This window comes from Daucus carota, chromosome 4 (assembly GCF_001625215.2).
Source record: "Daucus carota subsp. sativus chromosome 4, DH1 v3.0, whole genome shotgun sequence".
Lineage (NCBI taxonomy): Eukaryota > Viridiplantae > Streptophyta > Magnoliopsida > Apiales > Apiaceae > Daucus > Daucus carota.
The window spans coordinates 39,274,710-39,291,828 of record NC_030384.2 but is presented as its reverse complement, the minus strand read 5'-3'; the positions used below and the strand labels follow the sequence as shown (position 1 = coordinate 39,291,828).

At 35.4% G+C, this 17,119-nt stretch overlaps 4 protein-coding genes across 5 annotated transcripts; 1 reads left to right on the top strand and 3 right to left on the bottom strand.

Annotated features, from left to right (window-relative positions):
- The first annotated feature begins 389 nt into the window (after nucleotides 1-389).
- LOC108216152 (uncharacterized) lies at nucleotides 390-4,776 on the top strand. Its single transcript, XM_017388839.2, has 5 exons — nucleotides 390-557; nucleotides 1,466-1,753; nucleotides 1,906-2,002; nucleotides 3,519-3,627; nucleotides 4,564-4,776. The coding sequence occupies exons 1-5, from the start codon at nucleotides 534-536 to the stop codon at nucleotides 4,640-4,642; spliced, it is 597 nt and encodes a 198-aa protein (XP_017244328.1). The 5' UTR covers nucleotides 390-533; the 3' UTR covers nucleotides 4,643-4,776.
- Nucleotides 4,777-6,397: 1,621 nt separating this feature from the next.
- LOC108217367 (ras-related protein RABH1e) lies at nucleotides 6,398-9,618 on the bottom strand. The gene is given in 7 exon segments (XM_017390202.2): nucleotides 6,398-6,702; nucleotides 6,918-7,008; nucleotides 7,179-7,290; nucleotides 7,514-7,602; nucleotides 9,114-9,184; nucleotides 9,408-9,485; nucleotides 9,487-9,618. Coding segments are annotated over 7 exon segments (624 nt in total). The 5' UTR covers nucleotides 9,526-9,618; the 3' UTR covers nucleotides 6,398-6,558.
- Nucleotides 9,619-12,224: 2,606 nt separating this feature from the next.
- On the bottom strand, nucleotides 12,225-15,085 carry LOC108216694 (uncharacterized). Of its 2 annotated transcripts, XM_017389523.2 has the most exons (3): nucleotides 14,838-15,085; nucleotides 14,265-14,695; nucleotides 12,225-12,529 (listed from the first exon to the last, which is right to left on the bottom strand). In XM_017389523.2, the coding sequence occupies exons 1-3, from the start codon at nucleotides 14,958-14,960 to the stop codon at nucleotides 12,523-12,525; spliced, it is 561 nt and encodes a 186-aa protein (XP_017245012.1). In that variant the 5' UTR covers nucleotides 14,961-15,085; the 3' UTR covers nucleotides 12,225-12,522. The 2 variants fall into 2 exon arrangements, with proteins under 2 accessions (XP_017245012.1, XP_063948823.1); XM_064092753.1 differs by lacking the exon at nucleotides 12,225-12,529 and having other exon boundaries at nucleotides 14,141-14,695; nucleotides 14,838-15,083.
- Nucleotides 15,086-15,811: 726 nt separating this feature from the next.
- On the bottom strand, nucleotides 15,812-17,085 carry LOC108217831 (short chain aldehyde dehydrogenase 1-like). Its single transcript, XM_017390721.2, has 2 exons — nucleotides 16,913-17,085; nucleotides 15,812-16,738 (listed from the first exon to the last, which is right to left on the bottom strand). Exons 1-2 carry the CDS (start codon nucleotides 17,068-17,070, stop codon nucleotides 15,931-15,933), a joined length of 966 nt encoding a protein of 321 aa, XP_017246210.1. The 5' UTR covers nucleotides 17,071-17,085; the 3' UTR covers nucleotides 15,812-15,930.
- Between the last annotated feature and the right edge of the window lie 34 nt (nucleotides 17,086-17,119).

Sequence of the window (17,119 nt, the reverse complement as noted above, 5' to 3'; positions counted from 1 at the left end):
TTTTCTCAAGTACTCTTCCACTTATGAGTTGAAAGTGCTCAAGTGGTATAACTATATATCAATCGTGGTCCTGCAAGATATCAAAAATTTAAATATCGAACAGATACTATAATTATAATAATTGATAAAGAAAAAAAGTGCTCCCTCCCTCTCCAATCGTAATATAAAAATTTTGGATGGGAAAAAGTAAACAAATTTTGGATGGGAAAAAGTAAACAATAGAGTTATGCTCCTTTCGTTCGTATCGACTCATTTGCGACCTGTTTGTTTTCGTTTTATAGTAGTACTGTTTTAGAAATTTATATAAAATAAAAAAAAAAAATCCGCTCCTGTTTTCGATGTATCTGTATTCGTAACGTTCGTCTCTGTCTCCGTCTCTCTCTGCAGTTAGTACGACTATTACATTGTCTCTGCGTGTGAATATCTGTGTCTATACATATACTACTGCACTTTATTTACACAAACTGTGAACCCTGTCTATTTAAATCCCTGTCCTCTCTCTCTCTCTCTCTCTCGTCGTCATTTTGTCTGCAATGGCGGTGAACTCATGCGAAGAGGTAAGATTTGTAGTTTCATCGACTCAGACTCTAATTATTGCGTCTCCATTCAAGCTCTAAACTCTAATTCATCTGCATTTTCGTGTTTTTAGTTAAAAGCACATCTCTGCAGATTTTTATCTAAACTCTAATCCACAAGTACATGCTTTTAAAACAAGTTTTTTATTGTGAATCTGCATTAGTTAATTACTTCCACTAAATCAACTCGCTCACGAAGACTGTGTGTGCGGCAATGTGCGTAGTTCGCGAGATGTAACTTATATATCTGCTTTTTTTTTTTACTTAAATCCAGGGGGCTCAGGGAAGCTGCTTGAATTGTAGATTGATGTTTTAATTTAATGAACTTGTATAGCCATAGATTTTGTGCAAGCTAAATGCATATACCACATGCTTAATCTTGTGATACTATCGGCTTTCACTGTCATGGTCATTTATTTTCCCCGAATTGCAACCTATTTATTCGATGAATTTTCTCCGGCTATAGTTTTAATTAGGTTTGCTTGTCATGCTTTCTTTAGTGAGTATGTAAATGTACAACTTCAGTTGGAACATTCAATGAGTGAGTTGTGAGTTATTGAAGCGACATGAGTAGTCGTTGTCCTCAGTATGGAGAGGAATTGGTAATAGCCTTTAAGATGATATATTGGTACAAAATTACAAATGGTCCATCTTCACAATGAATTGAGCATTAGAAAGTGAGTTTTTATGCTGTTTCCTACCATATTAAAGACTACTTTTCTCTTGCCTGTTTTATTAGTTTTTCAGCTTACTGTTATACTTCTTCGAATTCGGCTTTGATCTTTACTTCTTATTACCTCCTTTTGCTGTTTTCCGGTGCTTTACTTGAATTAATATGGCTTTAGTAAGAAAGATGAATTGATAGTTTTGGATTAAACTCTTCTGTGCAGGACCAAGATTCCTATAAAATTGCAGTGCTGCCTGATCAAAGCACTACTATTCGTCAAGGGGAAAGTAAAGTTTATTTGCTAAATGGCCTAGGGGCTCCCCAGGCCTTGGAGCGTTCTCTATCCTCGGATGCCGTTTTTAGTGGTCAAAATAAAGTCAAAGGGAATATGGAAAATGTAGATGTTTATTTTCCATGCATTGCAGATGTGGATCTTGAGAAGGGAAGATCAGAGAAACCTATAACCAAAATTGAACCCATTGGAAGTGGAAATATTGAAAATCCTTCAACGGTAAGCTCCATTGAGAACACTACACATATTATATGCTCTACCCTAAACTAACATTTCAATTTCAACTTCATAGAGTTTTTTAAGGCATCTTTTGTTTTTATACTGTATAAAAAGCAGTTCAATATGACTTAACAATCATATACATTTTGCAGAAGACAATGCAAAGACAAATAAGCATACAAATGGGAGAGAAAATTATGCAGATGTTAATGGACAAGAACCTTGTATTACCGAAGTTTGATTTTAGAGGTGCATACTATCTTATAGTTCAAGCATGAGCTTTCTTTTTATATTATTTTTATTTCCATGCCAAAAAATACCGTGTTTGGTGTTTTAAAATTTACATCATAATTCTCTTTCTTTCTCTGTCACCACTAAAGTTATCAAGGCACCAAGTAAGCTCATACAGTAATATGATAATAATAATGTTTTATGGATGAAAAGACCACCTCTTATACATTTCCTTTTAGAGATACCTTGCAAAGAACTCCTACTTCCGAGGAGAGCAGTGGCGCAACTAATTGCGCTTCACGAATAGGCGAAGCTTCTGCGACTTGCGATTATTAAATTGACATTCGCGCTCGACTCACGCCTATTCACTAAAATGCCCAAAACTCATAATAAAAAGATTAAATTACCCTTAACTTAAAAACCCTACTTGTCTTTGTAACGGCTGATTTGAACATCAATATAAATACTACTTTTAATGTGTGCTAGGTTCTATCATCTTAAAATAAATAAATATATCGACAAATAATTTGATACTTATATATGATATTCTACTATGTTGAAGAATTTTCATAATGTTTAAAATTATATCAAGTACTATTCTATTGTTAAATATTAGAACTTGCATTTTAAAAAGTATATATGTATAAATATAGGTAACCTTATGTAAAATGTATCTTTTGACAAATAATCGAGTAATCGCGCTTCGTGAGGTGCGCTTCAAAATTGAATCTTGTGCTTTTTCCGAATTTGCGCATTTCACAACACTAAATGAGAGATACTGTTATCCTCTGTATCTGTTAGCAAACACCTACACCCCTTTAAAGACGTCTGCTAAATTTACTAAAACTAAGATGTGAAACCGCAGGAGTTGTTTATTGTGTTACATGGTTGCTATGAACAAAAACTTTGTGAAGATTAGCTGCGCACGCTGTCATGAAGGATATCGCATTACAAACATTTTAGTCTAAAATATATTTAAATACTACATCTTAGAATGTTTTATTGGTCTGGTGATTTTGTCTTTTAAGTATCCTGAAGTTCTGAACAGTTCTTTAGTTTTGAGAAACCAACTTAAAATTTTCTACAGAAACTGAGCTGTAAAATAGACTCTTTACTTCTGATACTTTAATTCAAAGAGTTCAGGTATATGCTACATTTTCTTGGTGTTTTTCTGAAAAGAATACATCTGACTATATCTTGCTTCCTCTGTACCACCAGAATTTCTGGATCTATTCTCGCGTCATGTTTACGAAGGCCTTAGTTGGCCTAACTTAAACAATTCCCAAGTGATATGTCAGCTTTATTAATCATTTTTGACATTTTACTTTCAGCTTTTTTGCAATTTTTTTTTGAGAATAAGAATGCATCGTGTGTTTGCATCCTTTGTACCAAGCAGAATTCTTATTTTTCATATTTTGATTTTTTTCATGTACTCTATTACATATTACAGGTTTGAGAGAGTTATAAAAAAAATATGAGATTTATGCATATTGTCTATTAATTTTGACATAATGTTGCTCTTTATGATTTACAGATAAAACTGTCCCTGAAAGAGTTCATGACATGCCAAATAACAGGCTGAGGAAATATAAACGGTCTACTTCGTTTAATGCAAGAAAAGTTGTTCTCCTGTTCTCAGTACTGTAAGAACGCTACCTACCGTATCATGTGTTATGCTTATTTTATTGATTGTTTTATTTATTACAAAATAGCTATTAATTCTGGCGATGCAGTTGAATTTACTTGATAGCTAAACAAGAAGATACCAGTCATATTGTTTTCGTTTGATAGCTAAACAGGAAGATTTTGGTCACATTCAGAATTTGTTAATATACTCCCTTACAATGGTTTTTGAAAAATATGTTTGATAATTGAGCAAGGAACTTTATATAATAGGGCATGAAGGACAAGTGGTTTTAAAGTTTGAATCTTAGGGGTAGGAAAGTCCGCACATTTTAATCTTCACTTGTCGTGACTCGTAGTTGGCTTAGATTTTACATTTTTATTGGACTTAATAATTTTTTAGCTTAAATCTGAATTTATCATTTTTCCAATCCAGCACATTTTGAAGTTCTGATATCATCCTTTTAGTGAAGGTGAACCTTGCTACTCGTATACATTTGACTATGAACTGCCTTTTCAATGTAACAATAACCAGAATCAGTAGCGGAGATAGCATCAGAATATGCACCATGCCACAGAATTATAGGATTCTTTTAGATGAAGCCACCTCATTGAAACTTTGATGCTTCTTTAGATATCTAATCCTACCAAAGTACTCTTGACCTAGCGGTATTATCCTCATATCGTTTATAGGGAGGTTAAGGTTTCAAGACTTGCCAAATGCAAGGCAGGTGTTTGAGTGTGTGCAATCGTTGCATGTTGACGCTTGCATACAAGTCATAAAGGCTTTGATTTGTTTAACTCAGGGCTAACCCAGATAAACAAAATTAATTTTCCTAGACTTTGAGAACTTTTTTTGATACATTTGGATGCACAGTGTTGATCAGCTTATCAATATGCTTGTAATCTTTCCTATGCTTCTGAATAATGGAATAATATTTTTAATTTTCTTTCAGATCGAGTTTGGGAACAATGATTCTGATATTTTTAACCTTGAGGGTTAGGCACTTGGCCGATGGATCACTTCATGGATGAGCAGACTTTCCTTCCTAGAGTCATGTAGCTTCTTCCCTTTTCTGGGTTGTGTTATCCTGGCATCTTTTCTACTTTTGTATATATAGTTGAAAATACATTCTTCACTAGTTTTATATAATCCCCATTCCAAAATATTCGCTGCTTAATTGCTGTTGCTGGTTCCACTGTTTACAACCGGTGATGGGTGTTTCACTTCCAAGATTGATCTGTTCTGGAAATTTTAATTAAAGCTCCATGCTGTAGTAATAAATGGATAAAGTGATAGTCTATCAAGGACCACATCCTTGCTTCTCGAAGTCCACATGGGCCGAGGAGAAAACAGTAAGCAATCAATATTTAATATACTTAAAGAACAAATTACACCTTGAGCAACTACTGAAGAGTCCAGAATGCTTTGCCAAACTTGAATTTTTAGTTAACGTACAAACGTCTCGTTATTGAATGCTAGTTTCTTTGTTCCACCTACTATAAAGGAAAATAGAGATGACCAAAATCCACCTACTATGCGGCGAAGTCTCTAACGTGGATGTGTGTCCAAGACTCTTTTTACATTTTCAAAGCGAAGAGTTAGGGTTATAGAGACCAAAACATTCTTTCTGGAACTGGAGACTGACAGATCTTGCTCCATGGAAAGCTCAGTTATCAGGAAGGCATAAACTTTTAGGATATTCTAGAGTTGAATATGTTGGTGAATACTCCGATGGAAGTATCTGTGATTTCATGCAAAGTTTTGTTCAGATTATAGTTTTGCTGGTCAGTTGTCCAGTTAAGGTATGATCTTTAATTTAATGTGAAGGATAATCCTAATCGATTTCATCAACATAAGCATCACACACCATGATCTTTGCCTATGGGTTTCAGATATCGGCATCTACATAGGGGCGTCTGGTGCGCAAACTAGAGATGAGCATGGTTCGGTTTGGTTCGGTTTCGACCCGAAACCCAACCGTAACCATATTTATTCGGTTTCTAAAATCAAAACCAAAACCAAACCAAATTATGTTGGTGCGGTTTCGGTTTTTTAATATGGTTTCGGTTTGAAAATGGTTTGGTTTCGGTTTTAAACCAAATTAAAAATTACCTCGTACTTTTTTTCTAATTGAAAAAATTCCTTGTTATCTTTTTAATATTAGGTAGATGTTAGAATTTGAGTACAAGAAAGCAAGGTGCAAACAATAAGTAAATGAATAAGAATAAATTTTCACTATAAAGCAAAGAATAAATTTGGATAAACTACTGAATACTTACTGCGGGCATATAGAATCAAATCTATGAATAATAATATTCTGACTAAAAAAATAAATCAATCTATGAATAATACAGAGTCCATGGCAGGCATCATTCGTAGTATATCAAAATTGACCCAAAGAGTATAATTCAATCATTAAATATAATAAAAATAAAAATATTATTATTCTTATATATATATATATATATATATATATATATATATATATATATATATATATATATATAATATAAATTTATATAATTAAGTAATTTGGTTCGGTTCGGTTTGTATTCGGTTTTGAAAAATTTAAAACCAAACCGCAACCATATTATTTATTCGGTTTTTATTCGGTTCGATTTTTAATTGGTTCGGTTTTAAATGGTTCGGTTTTATTCGGTTTTGTCCGGTTTCGGTTTCGGTTTCGGTTTTTGGTTCGGTTTTGCTCATCCCTAGCGCAAACAACTGCGTAATTTAACAGGAAAAAAACAACGAGAAATCTAAACTGGCGCGGCGTTCACATGGTATTGTATGCAATCACCTTCAAATTCCTCGTTTTTAGACTGGAAACAACTTTGACACTGTACTTATAGAGGAAGCTGATTTACCAACAGTATTTTCGTTGTACATTGGAGCCTAGAAGAAAATGATATAGAAGTCAGCATGGAGAGACCTTCATTGGAGTTCTCTAGCACATACAGCCTCCCCCTTGCTGATCTGATTGGGTAGAGCTACTAGCGGGCTTTAGGTTCACGTCAACCATGTCATCCTGTTTCGTTGATGAGAGGGTTTCTATCCCTGGCAAGGCAGCAGCAATCTTTCGAAACAGGTGCTGAAAACAATGTTTACATCAGATCATTAAATCTTGAGAGAAAGTTCATTTAGTTTCATCAGTAGGACGTGTATTTATTGATAAGCCATGTCCTCAAGCCACAAAATACAACAATTTACGACATGTTGAAACCGAAGGAGTGCTAATTACGCATCCTAGTTCAGCTTTTCTATTGTAAACAAACTGAAATCAAGAACAATGCAGAGGATTTCCACCTTGATATTGAATCCAGCTTTTGCGCTCGTCTCAATAAACATAACTCCACACTCTTGAGATTTTAAATTTCCTTCTTCAATTGATACTTGCCTGTTTGGTTTTCAGCAACTTCATCAGTGGCACAACAAAAAGAAAAAAAAAGCTAGGAGAGGAAATCAATTGGTGAACTGGCATGGAATATCCGCAAAGAATATGACTTCATAACATATGCAATATTTACAGACTTGTATGCATTCAAGCTGCAGTCAAATTGTGGTTACCTTTTATCAACAAGATCAGTTTTGTTACCAACAAGGACTATGATGACATCACTTCCTCGTTCTGTCCGTACCTCCTCGATCCACTTGGCAGTGTTCAAAAATGATTGGCGGTCTGCAAAGTGAGAGGACATAGAGAATATAGAGATGAACATATAATGAACAATCATAACCACAAAACACACAGAAGTTAACAGCTAGCTTATATTTGATCCTATATGCCTTGATCGATTTTTAAAATGTTGATCAGACTGAGTTAAAATATGTCTGAGCATTACAAACATGAGCAGAAATACAAGGGGCCATGTCAAATTTACTCTACTGAAGTTTCTACTCACTTGCAACATCGTACACGACCACAGCAACAGACGAATCTCTGATGTAGCTGGGAATCAGACTCCTAAACCTTTCTTGCCCAGCAGTATCCCTACAGATTAGAACCAATTTAAGTAGAAAGCAAAAATTGATTCACTCTAGCATATTTATTTCAAAGAGGAATCAGATCAGACAGAGTAAGAAGCCAAGATGCAATATAAATTAATTGTTAGAAAATGGAGTTTTAAGCTCATAATTTTATTATGTTCTTGTTGTTAATTCCATAATCTAATGATTGGAAGTTGTTTCTAGATATCGGAACTTAAACTTTCATGTATGGGTTTAAGAATTTTCTTAATGAAATCCATAAGAGAAATGAAGTTGAAGTTAGTAGCTTGAAAGAGCTTGTTTAGAGAATGTTGTTTGTCCCACATTGAAAGAAATAAAGGGGGTGTTGGCTTTATATAGTATAACCCACATGGGTAGTGCACAACTACTAAGGTGTGTTATGGTGCGTGGTGTTCTCACGAGCCCACGCGCGCGCCGCCGCCGCCCCGCCCCGCCCCGCCGCGGCACGTCACGGGTCGGGTCGGGTCGAAGGGCGATTTGGGCGAATGTCTCGGCGTCTCGCGTACGCGAGGCGACCTGGGCGGGGAATTTTATTTCGTATTGGTTTAATATAATATTTTAATTAGAATCTATTTATCAGTTGGGCTGGGTTGTGTCTGTTGGGCTCAATTGGACTGGGTCTGATTACACAATTGTGGGCTAAGTCAGATACAATGAACCTGGTCTTGTAACTGATGATATATTCAGAAATTAAAATATATATATATAAAACGGCTGGTTTAATGTGTGGATTAATATATATCAGCTGTTACGATTTATTTTTAATGTGCAGCTTAAATTCTTATATTAAATTTGGGTGGTCAGTTACACTTAGCCTCTAGTATAAATAGAGGACTAAGTTGCTGAGTTTACACACCACACCTACATTCTCTTCTTCCTCTCTACTTTCTCTCCCAAACACAGTCAGTACAGAAGTTGGTTTTCCGGCGAGTGAGGAGTTAGTCGTTGTTGAGCTTCGAAGGTGCTGTAGTTCAAAGCTCTGAGCTGTTTTATCCTGGAGGAGGTGTTGCAAGCATCCCCAGTGCAGCAGGTGGGGGCAATATTCTCTTCAAGAGCAGTCAGGTCTTCGTATAAGGCCTGACGACTCAGCTGTTCTTGTCATTTTCGTGTTGTACATGTCGTTGCCTCAGGCTATGGCTACTGGTACAATTTCTCTCCTTCCTCTTGTCTTACAGTCACTGACATGCATGTATTTTACCTTCACGTTTTGTTTCAACTTGCTTGGCCTTGGCTTGTTTAATATGATATATAACTGCCTCTATGTTGCTATAATAATCAGTATTTCCAACATTAATATTATTCATATACACTTCCTTTTTTCTGCGAGTCCAGTTCATAATCCTAATATTTTTCACCAAATGTATAAACTCTGATACATTATTATTACATGAAAAAAAATTATCGCTTTCTGAAACTGGGCACTAAAGAATTTAAAGTTCACGAGGAAGCAGCTAGCTTTGAATCCAGACAGAGAAGTCGGAAAATGAAACATACCAGAGCTGTAAACGTATAGTTCGATCTTCAAGATACATTGTTTTCGACAAGAAATCAATTCCAATAGTAGCCTGCAATTTCAACAACTTTCTCAGTTACCATCAAACACCAAGTCCCAAGATATTTCTATTCAACTTGCAATCCGCTGCGAGCAGTACCTATATCTCATACTCGAACTAAAGCATAAATACTAATATCCTGAGGCTAAAATATTTCCGATAAGATGTTTGCAAATTTTCATTTGAAAAAAAAAAAAAAAAAAAGAATGAAGGGAGGGATGATTATCGATAAAACCTGATAAGTGGCATCGAATTTGTCGTACATGAAGCGTGTGATGATGCTAGTTTTACCAACAGACTGATCGCCTAGAAAATACCAACTTAAACTTTGCCAATGGTGATACCATCGCCATCTTCTTGTATGTTCTTTTTATGATATCAGATGATGTTCTTATTTTTATATCAGTTTTTTTTGCTAGAGAGAGGAAAAAATGCAATATACAGAACGCGGCTTTGAATCTCAATGTATATATACGAAGATTTATTCTTATGACAGAGAAGAAAAACACGCCAGCTTCACACGACGAAGACGGTGGCTTGGATTAAAAACTGTCTATGAGAACAGTGCTGCACTGTGATTCTGCTTTTTTCATGTTTAACGTACGTAGAGTGCGTTTAGCTTATTTATTACATTTAATTCCTCGCCAACTCAAATTTTAAATGGAGAGCAAAGCAGATGAAGATAATAATAAAATTTACTCCTATATTTGAGCTATTAAAACTTTTTAGGAACAAAAGTTATTCAAAGTTCATCCCAAAACCCAATCCAAAAATGGGATGAAAAAAAAGGTTGGTGATAAGAATAAGAATAATTTAAAAAAGGTTAGAAGTGACGAACATATCTTTACGAATTAAAAGTATAACTTTCCCAAATCAAAGGTTAAAATTTATAATTAACAATTAATTAAGTAATTTTCTTCAAATTTGGGAGCACATTAATATAACTAGTCATTTTTTTAACTCAAGAACAAGCCAGTGAAATGTCTTCTTTTATTTAATTCCACTTACTTTATTTTACTTTTTGTCCAGAAAAAAAGAGAGGAAGTAAGCGTTATTTTTTTCGTAAATAAAGCATAATAAAATGTAGAGTATAACTTGGTTGTCAAACTTCATACATTTTAACATTTTATTTGTCGAAATTTCAAATTTATAATAAAATGATAATTTATTATTTTAATTTATCAAAAAGATGGATAAAGAACACTTTTTTGAAAAAAATATATATTTATATTGAAAAAATTGGTCGTTAGCTGTTTATTTGAAACATAAAAAAACAATATCCGCCGTCATTAATAAACTTAAAACTCTGGTCATTGAAATGTAAAATCCGATAAAATTCAATCACAACTAAAATATATTAATACTGAAACGAGTATTAACACGTTAAAGCTAAAGTTCCGCGCAGAGAAAGTTAGATGACGATCCGTATTGAAACGAAGCGTTAACAAATCTATTTATTAGTCACGTCGGATTATATCTCTGTATTTTTAAATTAAAAAATTTGCTTTCAAAAAAATTTGGTAAGAGCATCTCCAACCATCTAAAACCTTTGGCTAAAAGGTGAGTTGGTTTACTTAAAATAAAAAAATTTAGCCAACAGCTCCAAAAACTCAACTCCAACCATACTCACCTGTTGTCTATAAATTTAGCCAACCTCCTATGGATGGCTAAATTTGTCTTGGCTAAATTTGTCGAACCTCTACAAGTCTGTAAGAAAATCTGTAGATTGTACATCATTTATTACTATATTTAACTGATATATTCTATTTTAACCATCTAAAATATTAATAACATACTATTTTTAAATTATAGCCAACCAATATAGCCAGTACCATTGAAGCAAAATGTCTTACAGGTTCAGCAAATTTTACATAATGTCTTAGAGCATCTCCAACGGTGTTGGCTATAATCGTTAGCTAAATTGGACCTGTAAGACATTATGTAAAATTTGCTGAACCTGTAACACATGTTGCTTCAATGGTATTGGCTTATACTGGTTGGCTATAATTTAAAAATAGTATGTTATTAATATTTTAGATTGTTAAAATAGAATATACCAGTTTAATATGGTAATAAATGATGTGTAATCTTCCTACAGATTTCTTACAGACCTGTAGAGTTTCGACAAATATAGCCATCCATAGGAGGTTGGCTAAAATTATAGACAACAGATTAGTGTGGTTGGAGTGCTATTTTTTCAGGACATTGGCTATATTTTTTAATTTTGGAATGCCAACTCATTTTTTAGCCAAGGGCTTTGTATGGTTGGAGATGCTCTTATAGGTCCAATTTAGCCAACGATTTTGCATAATGTCTTATAGGTCCAATTTAGCCAACGATTATAGCCAACGCCGTTGGAGATGCTCTAATATCTGGAATGTAATTTGGACTCGGCTATTAGAGGGATTAAATTAAGTTGAATTCGGCTTGTGTATATTCTAACACTGCCTTCCTTGGTTTGTGCATTCATACAATGGCTTTTCTTGGATTCAAATGCATCTGAATCAGGAGCCTTCCGTAACGTATGACTTGGTTAAAGTTGAGCAAGATTCCACTCGTCTTGGTGCACTGCAAAGTAACTGGTTGACTTGGATATAAAAAAACGCATAACTACTCGATTAGCCAAAAAAATCACATGAAGCTAAACAGCAACATGCAAAGACCTTTCCACAGACCATTGAAGTCATATGAACCCCCAGCTTCTGTAACTATAAATTCCACCTTTAGTGATGCATTATCAACTGTATATAGTATAGATTACCACACAAGTAGAATCGCAATTTGAGGGAACACCTACAAGTATAACTGCTACCTCCTATTACTAAGCTATCTGTTCATTATAGTCTAATCAGAAGGAGCAGCATGTTTGCTTGTGCAAGGGTTTTTGACAAATACTGTCGTGACAACGTTTCAGTGAGCACGTATTTTAACATCAGTAGCTCAAAGAATAATGTGTCAAATACTGATCAGTCATGGTAGATCATGGTAAACAATGACAATTCTTACCAGTGCTAGGCTAGGAAGTAGGAACACATAATTGCACATAACAGTTCAGGCAGTTCAAACAATTAGTACAAAACCAAAAATCTTAGGTTCTTACATCATGAAATACAGAGACAAGGTTGCCTAGCATGGATGAAGAGACTGGAGTAGAAGATATATGGGCTTTGAAAAAATGAGCTAGAATTTAAGAACACTGTTAAAAGTAAAGGTCTTTCTGTAAGTTCCTACTCTGCATGCTAAAGATGGGCAGACCAGCAGACAGCCACAGTCCGCTTAATCTCACAGGCCTTTGTAGTTGAGCTTAAGAAATGATTGGGATGACACTTGGAAATGCCATTGTGAATGATCTAGTTCCTAGTCAAACAACAGGGAATCAAGGATTGTCAATGTAGTAGTACAATACTAAAGTCTGCCAAATAAATCTATTATCCCTTTGGGCGAGTCTACTAATTGCGAACAATATCATAGTAATGTGCAGTTAACCAGCAATTTAAACGGTGTTGTGCGGCACAACAATCTCTAGTTCAGCAGTAAATTTTCTGATTGCAGTTTTAGCTATTCAATATATTTGGTAAAGGAAAGAGAATTAATGCCTGATTACAAGTTTTAGCTATTGCAGTCTTACATATAGTAATAACTTGTAATCAGGCATTAGTTCTCTTTCCTTTAACAGTTTCATGGTCACAAATTCATATTGAAGTTTGAATCTTATCTATTCTTCTTCTTCTTTTTCAATTGATTCAACTTCATCTCCTTATTTTATGGTGAATTAGTATTAGACTAAAATAATATCAGGACTGAATGCAAAGGTCAATTTATTTACACCAAAAATAATTTTTGATGGTATCTTAAGTTGACCAGAACCATAAGTTGTTGCATACTTTATACTTCAACTCTTTTGTGTTGGTGCTACTGAAATATTAGCTTAGATGTTCCCTACAGTCATTTAAGTTTTTTCGCATTTTGTTATTATTTATTATTTTATTATTTTTACAAAAAACTTAAGGAGTAAACCCCGGGTGGGGAGCGAACCCTTAACTATAAATTCTCCAACACTCTCCACAACCACTAGGCCACTCTTGGGGGTTCTGTTATTAATTTTTACTTATTCTGCTTCTAAGTTTCTGGCATATTTTGGCACCCCCTGAAATCCAATCCGCCTCTGCAACTGTATCATAAATTGTATAAAGGAACATATTATATTGTAATTGATTAGTAATTTCAATTATATTAAAAATTTAGTAGGAACATTACAGATAATAGTAGTAGAATAACAACATTTTAATTACAGAGGGACGTTCATATAGATAAAGATAGTTTGTTTATCAGTTTGGAATTTATGTGACTTAGAGGTAAATAGTATTTTTATGAAAAATTGTAATATTTATTATTTTTAGGAGGAATGACTTTTTAGATTCTAAACTCTATATTATAATGATCTCGGAAAACCCTAGCACACACTGGACAAGAACATTAGCTCAAACTGTAGTACGCTAATAACAAAATTTGAATTGGATACAACTGCTTGAACAGGCTAAGACACTTTTCACTAACATCACGAGTGGTTCATTTGTCGCGCTAACTCCAGCAAACAATCAAAGATTATTAACCAGGAAAGCTGTTGCATACCCCATTGAACATCCAGCAATTGTGCAACACCTCAAAGTATGTAGCTTAAAGAACTTTGAGCATGCAAACTAGAATTATTTATCCATCATTTAAACAATTTAAAAGGTATAAACTCTACCGTGAGGCCATTGCTAGGATTTCCAACATCCTAAGCAACAATTCACTATTCCAAATAGCCAACAAAATGATGCAGCACATTGAGAAAGAAAGATAAATCCTAAAGAGAGCGAATGATCAAAAATGTTGATCTGCAAGTGTCAGCAGCAGCTACGATTAATCAATGTTGGTGATCAGATTACAGAAGCATTAACTATTTCCACATTCGTGCAATGTTAATTCTCCAAAAATAAATGTAGATACATTTCTTAAAGTTTACCATATTATCTTTATTATCATGAATTCAGCCAGACTTCATCAAACACCAAGGCACTAGAAATACAAAAACAGAAAAATGAACTACCTAGACGAAGACTTCATACTGCTCCACGGAAACTTCACTTGTCCACTGCTGCCCGCACCTCCCTGGCTAGCACCGCGATCTCTACCACCACCCATATGGCTACCACGATCCCTGCCGCGCCAACGTCCACCACTCACTTCAGGCTTCCCATTCCCTTCCAGCCAATGCGACTTCTTCTTAGCCTCATCACCCTCCACAAAACTGGATTTAGACTGCTTATTCAAATTCTTTTTATCCTCCTCAATCAACCGAATCGGGAACAAATCAGGGGAAATCGACAATGGATTCCTTAACGTGACATAAGCCTTTTTGTAGTCAGGTTTAGCAATTAAAATCCCACCCCTCTTCTTCTTTTTCCCATCCATATTCAAAGTTTGAACCTTTTCTACTTCAAAGCCATACAGTGATTCCAAAACCCTTTTAATCTCAATCTACATTTCCAATTAAACAAAGTAAGAATCCCAATCATATTATTAGTCAGTCTCTCTGTATCTGTGTGTGTGTGTGTGTGGGGGGGGGGGGGGGGGAGAGACCATTTTATCAAACAAACATTACATGAGAGAAAAAGTGTACCTTAGAGGCAGAGGGGATGGTTTTGAGAGCAATTTCAGTGATGTTAGAGAAAGAAGTAGGCATCAAAAGCTTGATGGGTATGTTGGCAAAGTTCACAACTCTTCTTCCCAATCTGCTTCCCATCTTTCGTATTCTTTTTTCTTGCAAGATCGATTTTATTATTTTACAGTTCAAGATTGTTGGCCTGCTGTGTTCTTGATTTTGAGTGATAGTGATTCTTTGAAAAGGGCTGCAGGGTTTATGATTTTAATGGGCTTAATAGATGGACTGGCCAATTCTGATCTTGTTTGCAGGCCAGAGAAATAGAACGCGGTTGATTAATCAATTAGAATAATACAATATAAAATTATTGGAGAATAAAATCAAGTCCTCCCACTTTTTTTTATATTTTTTTTTGTGCTGGACATGTATTTTTATATTCCATAAATCATTAAAATCTTGATCGCTACTTCACTGTTTATAAAAATTATAAGATCACTTATATGCCTAATATTTTAGTGTGGAATCACAAAATCTATACATTTAAACAGCCTTTTTAGTTTCTTTTGTATAAATATAAACATATAATGAATATTATGATTTTTAGAAAAAAATATAAAAAGTAATTTAAACCACGGAATCAATATCGAGGGATTGCAAATCTCTTTTGAGGGAGTTGGGAGGTAATAATGTTATAGTTAAGTTTGTTAACAGTCTGCAAATATGGTAGCTCATTTCTTAGACAAGTCTACTTATTTTATAGTTTATCATATTTGGCGGTGAATGATAACCATTGAGGATTTATTGATGTATTGATGAACAATTTTTTGAATAAATGAATCGTATTTCCTCCTGACAAAAAAAAGTGAATGGTAGAAAAGAAGTAGTTATAAAAACAGACCAGATGGGTATATTTAACTATTTATCATAAGGTGAAAGGTTTGATTTACCTCCAGCAATGAAATGTGGATATGATTGATCGGTATCATTTCACATTCACAATCAAAAGAAAATTTCGTATTAGAATTCAAATTTCATTATTAAAACCAAAAAATCAATTCCATATTATATATTTGCTGGCTCCGACATTATTTAACGGACAAAACTAAAATGATTAAGACTTGCGCATCCTGATCATAGTCTCCTTGATAGCAGTATTAGTAGTACTATACCCCCCATCAATCACAAGATTCAACCCACTCACAAACTTCGCTTCATCACTGCCCAAGTACACCGCCGCCGCCGCCACATCCTCCGCCTCCATCACCACCTCCTTCAAGTTCGCAATCCCCGAGAAAAACCTCCTCGCCGTCTCTCCATCCTCCACCCCAAACTCCTTCCTAAAAATCGGCGTGTCCACTCCAGTCGGCGAAAGACTATTCACTCTAATCCCATACTTCCCCAGCTCCACTCCCAGGTTCTTCGTCAGCCCCACCACCGCATGCTTCGACGCCACGTAAGCATGCGAAACATCGCCGCTGGTCACGGAGGCCACACTGGCCATCATAATAATGCTGCCGCTTTTGGCGGGAATCATGGCTCTTGCGGCGTGTTTGGCGGTGAGGAAGGAGCCGTAGGCGTTCACAAGCATTACTTTTTCGAAGACTTGGTTGTCGGATGATAGGATTTGGGTCTGGTCTTTGCCATAGGCGGAGATGCCTGCATTGGCGAACATGATGTCGAGCTTGCCGTGTTTGGATAGAGTGGTGGTGACGAGAGTTTCGACTTCGGAGTCTTTGGTTATGTCGCAGTGGATGTAGGAGAGGGAGCTTGGGGCGTCGATGTCTTTGCAGAGGGAATGAGCTAGCTTGTCTTCGATATCGGCGAAGACTACTTTGGCGCCGTGCCTCAGGAATTGACGGACTGTGGCCTCGCCAATGCCTCGTGCACCGCCTGTGATTACAGCCACCTTACCTTCCAGCCTAGACAAAAACGCCAATCGATAATCAGAGATTTAATCAGTTAATTATGTAACAACGATCAATCGGTAATTAGTTATTTTTAGAATAATGAGTGATACTAACATGTTTTTGTTTTTGAACGTAAGGTCCAGCCTTAAATTTATTTTGAAGAAAGGATGAATATCTGGAAATTACCTTCGGGCAATGGGAGCTAACAAGGAGGCTTTCATGATTTTCAGCTTAAAACGAGAACGCAGAGCGAGAATCGGAACTGAAGCGAGCAAATTTTTCGAATGATACAGCCAGGCAGGACTCTTTAAGTACACAAAATGCCCACATGGGCAATTGAACATTTGACTAAAAAACTGGCTACTGAATTTTGAAGGCTATGCATTTAGTATT